At 46.2% G+C, this 10377-nt stretch overlaps 1 protein-coding gene across 1 annotated transcript; it reads left to right on the top strand.

Annotated features, from left to right (window-relative positions):
- Positions 1–486: 486 nt before the first annotated feature.
- On the top strand, positions 487–9517 carry LOC149858404 (glutamine amidotransferase-like class 1 domain-containing protein 3, mitochondrial). The gene is made up of 4 exons (XM_090059875.1): positions 487–655; positions 6433–6604; positions 7308–7509; positions 8112–9517. The coding sequence occupies exons 1-4, from the start codon at positions 548–550 to the stop codon at positions 8302–8304; spliced, it is 675 nt and encodes a 224-aa protein (XP_089916001.1). The 5' UTR covers positions 487–547; the 3' UTR covers positions 8305–9517.
- The last annotated feature ends 860 nt before the right edge of the window (positions 9518–10377 follow it).

Genomic DNA, 10377 nt, shown 5'->3' with positions numbered 1-10377 from the left:
TGTCTGACAAATTTCTGCTGTTTGAATGTAGCATGTAAAGCCTGAGAACTTTTAACAAAGGAAAAGGAAAATCTGTTAAAAGAGCACTACTATTTGTGCAACAAAGGGTTAAAAAGTGTAGGACCTGAATCACCCCTTGCATAACTTAGTGTCTTGAATGGGAATTAATTTTGGTCAGTTAGTGCCTCAGTTAAATCCCACTGCACATAAATATGTCTCTATGCATTAGCTTTCAATATAGTAGAAAATCGATTGAAGAAAGGAAAGCAACACAGCTGCTGAGCTGAACAGCTCAGGTCAGTGGGGGATTCCCCTTGGGGCAGGGCACAAAGATATTTGAGCAATAGCACCTGATTATGGAAACAAACATTTATACCTGTCTCAAGGAAATGGAAAGTTTCCTGCCAGTAAAACGCCTCTTGCCCAACCCAGCTGGCTCCACCTGCTCCTGGGATGGGATCACCTGGTATTAAAGGCTCAGGGCAGTGAACAGCAAGGCACACTAACTCCAGCCTCCTGCAAAAATCCACCTACTTTGACTCTGAACATGGGCAAGAAGGTGGCCATTGTCTTGGCTGGCTGTGGTCTATATGATGGCAGCGAAATCCATGAGTCTTCTGCTGTGCTGGTGCATCTCAGCAGGGAGGGGGCACAGGTAAGAAACATACTGGCTCTGGTGACCAGTTTTGTCTCTTCTACAAATCCTCTTGCCTTGTTCTGCTCTTTACCATACCCCTATTGCCAGATGCAGTCTGGGGATCTGAGCATCTTTGCTGACCACTGGAGCAGTAAGTCACACAGTCTTCTCAGAGGCTGGTGCTGGTTCTTTTGGCTGTGAGAGTGATCAGACACAATGGTGATGGGCACAGTAATACAAGCATAGATTGTATTACTGAGAGAAGAGAGTTTCTTCTTTTATCCAGAGTACTCCCCTTAAAATATCCAGAACCCCTGCAATGGAAAGAATCTGACTGAGCTCTGTGCCGTCTCTCTGTCAATCTGTAAGCAGCTTCCTTAAATACGTGTCTCTCCTGCAATACTGCAGCTCTGTTTTCCTTGTGGCCTAGACATTTCCTCCTTTGTCACTTCCATGTCTGTTTCGTGCCCATTCTTTTTTTAAATTCTTTTTTTGAACGTAAAACATAAAAACAGAATCCACTAGAATGGCTCTTGTTGGTTAAACTGAAACAGTGTAAAACAACCCAGCAGCCACCAAGAAGCTGCTTTGGTAACTGAACCTGAATTGCACTGATTGCCGAGGGAAAGAAATTGCATGACATCACCCTTTGAAGCTGGCATATCTGGCCAGACTCTCCATTGGCATAACTCTCCGTGAGTCTGTTGTCAATGGACCAATGCTGATTTATACCAGCTGAGGGTCCAACCCATCCAATTCCAGAAGTATTGGGATGCCTCTTCTCATTCACTTAAACAATGGAACCCTTTCAAAAGCTGCACTTGCTCCTCTTGTTTTTCACTCCTTGATTTCGTCTACATTCAGTCTCCCTTCCCAGTGCTTACAGCGGTCCGCTCCCCCATGCCTTAAGCGAAGGAGCCCTCTAATGGAGGAAACCAGCATACTTTTCACTCAATACATTGAAAGGATTTTTTTTCCCCCTTTACTGGTAGGAAGTTAGTGGAACGGCTCTCAATCTTTATGTATCTGAACTTCCCTCTTTTGTTCCACACTAACTGTCACATAGAAAATCTCTTTGCAGCAGAAGAAAATCCAGGTTTCTCCAACACATTGTAGTAATCTGGTAGGAAGAATAATCTGTTCTTGTTTTATTATTATTATTGTTAGTTTTTCACAGAGCAGAGGGTAATAGTCCTCCTTCTCCCTCTCCCCACAAACATGAGAAGTATGTGCCAGATTCTTCATAGTTTCATAGTAGTTTCATAGTTTCATAGTAGCTAGAGTCGGAAGGGACCTAGGTAGATCATCTAGTCCGACCCCCTGCCTTAGCAGGAAAGAGCACCGGGGTCAGATGACCCCGGCAAGGTGCTCATCTAACTTCCTTTTAAAAATCCCCAGGCTAGGAGCCTGCACCACTTCCCCCGGAAGCTGGTTCCAGGCCCTAGCCACCCTGACTGTGAAGTAGCGCCTCCTAATATCTAATCTAAACTTACCCTCCGCCAGTTTGTGACCGTTATTCCTGGTCACTCCTGGCAGCGCACGGGGGAACAGGGACTCCCCCAATACCTGCTGATCCCCCCTGACCAGTTTGTAGCAGGCCACAAGGTCCCCCCTTAGCCTTCTCTTGTGGAGGCTAAACAGGTTCAGGTCCCGTAGCCTATCCTCATAAGGCCTGCCCTGCTGACCCCTGATCATACGAGTGGCCCTCCTCTGAACTCTTTCCATATCGTCCACGTCCCTCTTGAAGTGTGGCGCCCAGAACTGGACGCAGTACTCCAGCTGCGGCCTGACCAGTGCCGCATAGAGGGGGAGGATCACCTCCCTGGACCTGCTCGAGATGCATCTGTGGATGCATGACAGGGTACGGTTGGCCTTCTTGACTGCCTCCCCACACTGCCGGCCCATGTTCATCGTGGAGTCAATGACGACTCCAAGATCCTTTTCCGTCTCCGTGCTGGCAAGAGGGGAGTTCCCCAACCTGTAAGTGTGGTGCCGGTTCTTCCTCCCCATGTGCAACACCTTGCACTTATCAGTGTTAAACCCCATCTTATTCTCATCCGCCCACCGTTGCAACCTGTCAAGGTCAGCTTGTAGCCTATTGCACCCTTCTAGTGCACCCACATCCCCCCACATCTTAGTGTCATCAGCAAACTTGAACAGGGTGCTTTCTACCCCCTCATCCAAGTCACTGATGAAGATGTTGAACAGTGCAGGCCCGAGGACCGAGCCCTGCGGAACCCCACTGCCCACATCCTTCCAGGTCGAGAAGAACCCATCCACTACCACCCTCTGGGTGCGGCCCTCCAACCAGTTGGCGACCCATTTGACCGTGTGGGCATCGACACCACAGTCTCCCAGCTTTTTGATGAGGACAGGGTGAGAGACAGTGTCGAAAGCCTTCCGGAAGTCCAAAAAGACTACATCCACAGCAACCCCTGCGTCTAATGATTTGGTGACCTGATCGTAAAAGGCCACCAGGTTGGTCTGACAAGACCTGCCACTGATAAACCCATGTTGGTTGCCCCTGAGCATGCATTCCCCCGCAAGGCCCTCCTGGATGTGTGCCAGGATAATTTTTTCAAAGAGCTTACCCGGGATTGAGGTCAGACTAACTGGCCTGTAATTTCCTGGGTCCTCTTTTTTTCCCTTTTTGAAGATAGGGACCACATTGGCCCTCTTCCAGTCCTCCGGCACCTCGCCAGAGCACCACGAGTGCTCATAGAGCCGTGCCAGGGGTCCTGCAATGACCTCAGCCAGTTCCTGTAGAACCCTAGGGTGAAGATCGTCCGGACCAGCGGACTTGAACACGTCCAGCTTCTCCAGAAGTACCCTAACTAACTCCTCGCTAACCCTTGGCCCAGGCGTGTCTCTCCCGGGGCCCGAGGGGGGCCCAGCAGGGAGGTGGCTGAACTGGTCCCTACTTAGGAAGACAGAGGCAAAGAAATCGTTAAATATGTTAGCTTTGTCATCTGGCGTGATGACTAAGTTGCCCATCGTGTCCTGCAGGGGCCCCACATTACCCGGGACCCTCTTTTTACCCCCTATGTATTTGAAGAAGGACTTCTTATTGTCCTTAATCCGGGAAGCTAGTCCTATCTCCAACTCTGCCTTGGCCCTCCTGACTGCCCCCCTACATCCTCGGGCGACTATAACATAGTCCTTCTTGGCGATGACCCCATCTCTCCATTGGGTATATGCCTCCCTTTTAGCAAGGAGACATTCCTGGATGCTCTTAGTGAGCCATGGGGGTTTATGTGCCCTCCTGCTCCCTTTGACCCTTGTTGGGATTACCTCCCTTTGGGCATTCTGCTGTCTTACCCTACTGTGGGCGTGTTTACATGTGATGCTACATTGCCACAGCAACACGCTATGCTGACATAGTGGCGACCAGCAAAAATTGTGGTGCCACAGTTACTTTGCTGTAGCAATGCGCTCTGTCATTACAGTATGCTGCTATGGAGATGTAGCAGCTAAAAATAACTGAGTGCAGCTGGCACTGTGCAGTGTGGGCTGTTACTGCGCCATCATTTAGTGCAGTAACAATGGCACCATATGGCCACATGTAGACATGCCCTGTAACTCTGGATGTCCTCCCTCTCTTCAGGGAAGCCACTTCACACATACAAAAGTGGAGCTTCTCTGAAGTCAATGGGTCTGATTTTTTTTCCCTCCATAATGGGTATGTCTACACATGAATTTACACTGGCTTAAATTTACTGTGCATTAAGTTACTGCCATTAATAGGCCAGCATCTACACATGCAAAGTTAGTCCCAAGTCATTCCACACATATAGTGCATTACACAGTCTACACATTCATTACTGCACAGTAACTAATCAGGCTCATATTTGAGACCTGCATGATGCAGGTGTCAAATTTACGGTACTGTGTGATACTTATCTGGAGTCCACTTCTGAACACCCATTTCTACAATCAGTGGTCTTCTTCAGAGACACTGACACAGGATGAGATAAGTTCTTCTCCTGATCCTACCACTGATTTTCTGTGTGATGTTAGATAAGTCACATCATCTCTTTGTGTTTTCTTTCCTTCCTCCATCAAAGATGAAGATAGCATTACTTTCCCTGTCTCACAGTGGGACTTAGAGCCTCTGACGGAAGATGTTATAGAAGTACGAAATCAGCCGTGATCTCAGTGAAAAATCAAGGTTGTTACTCTGGACTACAACTTCAGTAATAACAGGAGTGAGGTTTACCAGCTGAGGACCTCAAACAAGAGTTCACTACCATGTCCCTACTCTTTACTAGACAACTGTACTAAAAGCAGCTATGAAACTGACTGCTCTTAGTTGGTTTCAGGATTGTTAATGCAAAGAGCAACCCCTGAGCAACTCAGGCCCTACAATTGTACAGTTAATATTGCCTTAATACTAGCCCTAAGTACTACATGTCATGTTCTGATGGGCTAAGGATCTTGGAGCTTTCTCCAGCATCACTAGGCCAAGGAAGAGTTTTGCCATTACTTAAATGGTGGCAGGATTGGGCCCTAAATGAATAGTTGCATGATTTACCCTGTTATTGATGTTTGTGTCTAGTAATTATGTGATGCATAAAAATTGGGACTTTGTCAGCTTCGGTATAATTTTTCTTCCTTCAACCCAATGCCCAAGAACTTTAAAAAGTGGCATATTCTGACAATAACTATTGATAATGTAGTGACAAGTCATCATTTATAGGAGCATTGCCAGCAAATCAAGGGAAGCGATTATTTTCCTCTGTTTGACACTGGTGAGGCCATATCTGGAGTACTGTGTCCAGTTTTGGGCCCCTCACTACAGAAAGGACGTAGACAAATTGGAGATTCCAGCGGAAGGCAATGAAAATGCTTAGGGGGTTGGAGCACATGACTTCTGAGGAAAGGCTGAGGCAACTGGACTTATTTAGTTCGCAGAAGCAAAGACTGAGGGGTCGGGGGGATTTAATAGAAGCCTTCAACTACCTGAAGGGTGGTTATAAAAAGAATGGAGCAAGATTGTTCCCAGTGATAGCAGATGACAGAACAAGGAGCAATGATCTCAAGTTGCAGCAAGGGAAGTTTAGGTTATTTGCGGGAAAACATTCTTACTAGGAGGGTAGTAGAACACTGGAACAGGTTACCCAGAGAGATTATGGACTGTCTACTCTTGGAGGTTTTTAAGACCCGGATAGACAAAGTCTTTGCTGGGATGATCTAGTTAAGGATGGTCCTGCTTTGAACAGGGGGTTGGACTAGAAGACCTCCTGAGGTCTCTTCCAACTCTAATTTTCTATGTTTCTATGATATGATCTAAGCTGTGAAGCTAGGAACAGACATTGCACTTGTCCCTGGGTAAGTTGTGCCTGGTTTTTTTTCCTGGATCATAAATATCCTAGGACTGGTGTGTACACACATCACTCTTCTAATCAGGGTTTAATGAGTGACTGAATAGACTTTTCTGCTATTGATTCAACGATGCAATCCCAAAATAGCTATTCAGAGGTACTTCGCAATGTCCCAAGATAAAATATTAGTCCTTCTTATGCCATGAACCCTTTTATGATTTATCCTGAGATAACAGATGTAGATGTCTGAACAATTGTACTTTGTCCCAGGATAAAATGGTTTATCCTGGGATAATGTGACAGCTGTTTGTAGCTTCAGTGGTTCTGAGAACCACTATATTCCTGCTGTGCCCTTCACTATCAAAGCTTCACAAATATGGCAACGAAAGCATCCCCGTTCACTACCTAGTATCTAATAATACAGCTTAGAAAATGGGCCTCAGGGTAACAACTTTGTTATTCTTCTCATTCCAGGGAGAGTTTTATGCTCCTGATATAGACCAGATGCATGTGGTAGATCATGTGAAAGGTCAGCCAACTCAGGAGAAACGCAACGTGCTGGTTGAAAGTGCCAGAATTGCCAGAGGCAACATCAAAGACCTGGCCAAACTGAATGTCAAGGAATTGGATGCTCTGATCATACCAGGTAGGACTGCTTGTGAAATATTAGTGACCCTGGGGAGCAGCTGTCCACCAGGATGAGCTGGAGAGGAACCATGACATTTCAGTAGGAAGAGAGGGTTTTATTGCAGGATAGGAAAGAGGAGTTGCTTTCACATGATCTGCTTTGACTGCTGTTTTAACTGTAGCAATAAAGGAGCTTTCTTGGGAGAGAAAGGGAAGATTAAATAGCATTTCAGTATAGAAGCACTTGCTCTTCTCCTCTTTCTTGATACAAGAGGTAGACATAAAACTGGAAGATGTCCATTAGTAGGGACAGGAAATACAGGGAACATGTAGTAAATGGTGAAAAGCTGGACCGATCCTGGAAATGTGGCTATTAACTTCCACGAGTACACATCAGGCATGAGGCCTGAATTAGAAATTATTCTACCAACATGTTACATGACAACTTCAGAAAAGTAAGATAATGAATGAGGAGTCAGTTCATGGATAATGAACTACTACATCTCCAGCTAACTCTGCTGAGAGACCATGAAGGTCCTTTGCAGAAATGTTTCCCAGCCTAAGAGGAAATTTCAGGCATTCAGATGTGGTGGTTTTGTATTGTTTTTATAATGTGTATAAATGATACCATGCTTTAAGTCTACATAATCATAGCGGACCTGACAGGAAAACCTACACTCGTGTAATCATATATTTTTTAATCTTTATTTTCCCATTGTTAGGTGGTTTTGGAGTGGCTAAAAACCTTAGTACTTGGGCTGTACAGGGAAAGAACTTCAATGTCTCCAAGGCAGTGGAGGACACTCTGAAGGCATTCCATGCTGCCAAGAAGCCCATTGGCTTGTGCTGCATTTCCCCAGTGCTGGCAGCCAAAATCTTCCCAGGATGCGAGCTGACTGTTGGACATGACACAGAATGTGAGAAGTAAGTGCCACCGAATTTTAATACACAATCTGATCTTGAGATACCTATGCAGCACAGTGTTCTACCTCCCTCACAATCCTGGGGTAAGAAAAGCATCAGGTTCTTGACTGATAAACCTAATTATGGTACATCTTGTCACTACATCCATTTCCTTGCCTAAACAGACCAAGAATGTCATTGGGCATGACCTCAAAGATGGGGATGAATTCTCTAAGGGTCAGGAGACAAGGTGAACATCACTTCATTTAACATTAGGTTAATAACTAAACCCCTAGTGCTTGGTGAAAGTGGCTCTCTGGAGCTTCACAAAAGGATCCTAAAGGCCTCATTTTTTATTTTACTTAAGGTTTTTACTCATTTTGAGGGAGAGAGAAGTAGTTACAGTTTGCTTAGTTTACTCCCTTGACCATAGAGACATTCCTTTGCCACAAACAAAGACCTGGCTTCTTTGTAGTCGTCATATGCTTAGGGATCATTCATTTCACTATATCTATTTCAGGGAGGCACCTAACGATTAATTTTTTTCCATCAAGACTTTGGATGGGTCTTCCTCTGTTATGACTACCATCACGCATCTGGTTTACTCTTACTTCTTCCTCTAGGTGGCCCTATGCAAAGACTGCTGAGACCATGAAGGAACTTGGCTGTAAACATGTAAACAAACATGTCAGTGAGATTCATGTAGATGCAAAGAACAAGCTGGTGACCACCAGTGCCTTCATGTGCAATGCCCCGATCCATGAGGTCTATGATGGCATCGGAAAGATGGTCAAAGAAGTGCTCAGACTGGCTTGAATGCAAAACTACAGAATATGCTGTAGGATGGAGTCTAGGTCTCCTGACAAGGCATTGATTATGCAATGTAGCTACTGAGTATGGAGCACCAGCCTACCCTTTCCCCACCCCCCCGCCCCCCGTTTGTGTCACAAGATTAATTTCTTATCAAGTTGAATCCTTTCCTACTGAACAATTATCAAGAAGGGGGACCTCTAGGAAAAAAAACCTCTTGATTTCTTGCCACCCTTACCTTGCTAAGAGACACCACATAGTAAACTGGCAATGCAATGGAAGCACCAGCAGCACCTATTCACATCACTGTGTATGTCGGGCTTCTAGTGGGAGGAGATACAGCATTGTATATGTTTCTGAATAGCTGAGGAATATTTCAGACATGAATGGACTGACCTGAACTTTCTCTTGGTTTGTCTCAAGTCCTAGATCTTGGTGCTAATATCTTTTTCCCTTCCCCTGCCTCCTCCCCACAACCCCTGCTGTGTTATGTTGCAAGACTTTTTACCAACATGTAAAGGCTCTAATGAAACACAAAATGTGTCAGCTCCCACCTTGTGTTTCACCTCTTAAGAATAAAAGTAGAAAAAGATCCAGAGAGAGGGAGAGAAACTTAGAAAACTTCATAGAAATGGGGATATGGAGACCATTACAGATGTAATAAAAGACCCAAAACTTTTTAAGGAGATAACTATCAGAGTTGCTTTGAAGACTTGTTCTCTGGAACTTGAAAATCAGCCCTAGAATATGGGTGTACCAAGCTGCATCTTCGGCATCTTTATGCTCATGTTGGCAAAGTTACACTTGCCTATTTTAAAACAATTGCACCCATGTAAGATGTGGACTTTCTTTTTTAATTTGGGAAAAAGTATTCAGATTTTCCAAGAATTCAGTTCCCTCGGTAGGTGCATTCCTATGAGACTCCAGCTACACTGACATTTTCTGGCACGTATCACTTATATCAAAAGGTTGTCATTCTACTAAATAAAATTAGAAACTTGTTAAATCTGCTGATCTCTAACTACTGTAAATTACTTCTGCATTGTACACTACAGTGGAGAGCACTGTAAATGTGACTGCTTTGTCCTTGCTCAGAGAGAATAGTGCAGAGAACTGTTGGCTACAGGTCTAGGCTTGTCTTCTGAAGCCATGTTAGGATTTTGATTTTGGGGAAAATAAAGTACGTTCTACTGTTTTCTGCCACACAGGGAAATATCAATTATGCTGTTCCAGACTTGTCTCTTTTCCTGCCTCAAGTGATTAGGTAATAATAATGCAAAGCCAAGGGACACAGTTTAAACCCTAAGGGGTCAAAGGATGATCTAGGGCAGTGCTTCCCAACCTTTTCCTCAACATTACCCCATTACCTCAACATGGCCCCTTACTCCCACCCCAGCTACCTGGCCCTTTCAGTACCCCTTACTCCAACCTGCAGCCCCAAGCCCTCCCCAGGTGTCTCAGGGCCAGGGCCCAGAGCCCCCTGCTTGTCCCAGCAGTGCCTAAGCCCTGGCTGCTGCCCATGGAAGGCAGTGGCTGCTGTGGCTGGAGTGGAGCATGAAGCCTGGCTCCCTCCCACCTCCTCACCATGCGGGTGGCATGGCTGAAGCAGAGCCTATGACAGTGTGGTGGATGCAGGCTGCCTTCTGTGGGCTCAGGGCTCCCTGTCCTGCTGTCTGCCCTGCAAGAGCCCCACAGCACAGTGGGGTGGGGTGGGGTGGGGTGGGGAGGCTTAGTGCTGCTGCTGAGAGTCCCATGCTGGCCACGCTGCCTTGGCAAGGCACCCCTACCCACCCAGCAGCAGTGGAGGTGGCACAGTGGAGGTGGCACCCAGCTCTCTGATTGCTTCTCCCAGCTCTTCCCGGGGGTGCGGGACCCCAGATTTGCATGCTGGGTTTCAGAAGGCTGCTGCTGCAGGCTAGGGCAGTCTTCCTGGCACCTGGCTCAGGCTGCTGCCACTGGGACCAGTGGCAACCTGCTGAAACCCTTTGCACAGATCGGGGGCCCATGCCCCCCAGGAAGAGCTGAGGAAATGATCAGAGAGCTGGGGAATCAAACCAGGAGCTAAATGTCAATATCAGA

Source organism: Crocodylus siamensis, chromosome 8 (assembly GCF_052110815.1).
Source record: "Crocodylus siamensis isolate JL-2025a chromosome 8, ASM5211081v1, whole genome shotgun sequence".
NCBI lineage: Eukaryota > Metazoa > Chordata > Crocodylia > Crocodylidae > Crocodylus > Crocodylus siamensis.
Note: the sequence above shows the minus strand (reverse complement) of the source record. Positions and strands in the feature narration are given on the sequence as shown.

Coding starts and splice junctions, on each gene's coding strand:
- LOC149858404 (XM_090059875.1), top strand. CDS start 548: ATGGGCAAGAAGGTGGCCATTGTCTTGGCTGGCTGTGGTCTATATGAT. Junction 6,605..7,307: donor GGATGCTCTGATCATACCAG/GTAGGACTGCTT, acceptor TCCCATTGTTAG/GTGGTTTTGGAGTGGCTAAA. Junction 7,510..8,111: donor CATGACACAGAATGTGAGAA/GTAAGTGCCACC, acceptor TTCTTCCTCTAG/GTGGCCCTATGCAAAGACTG.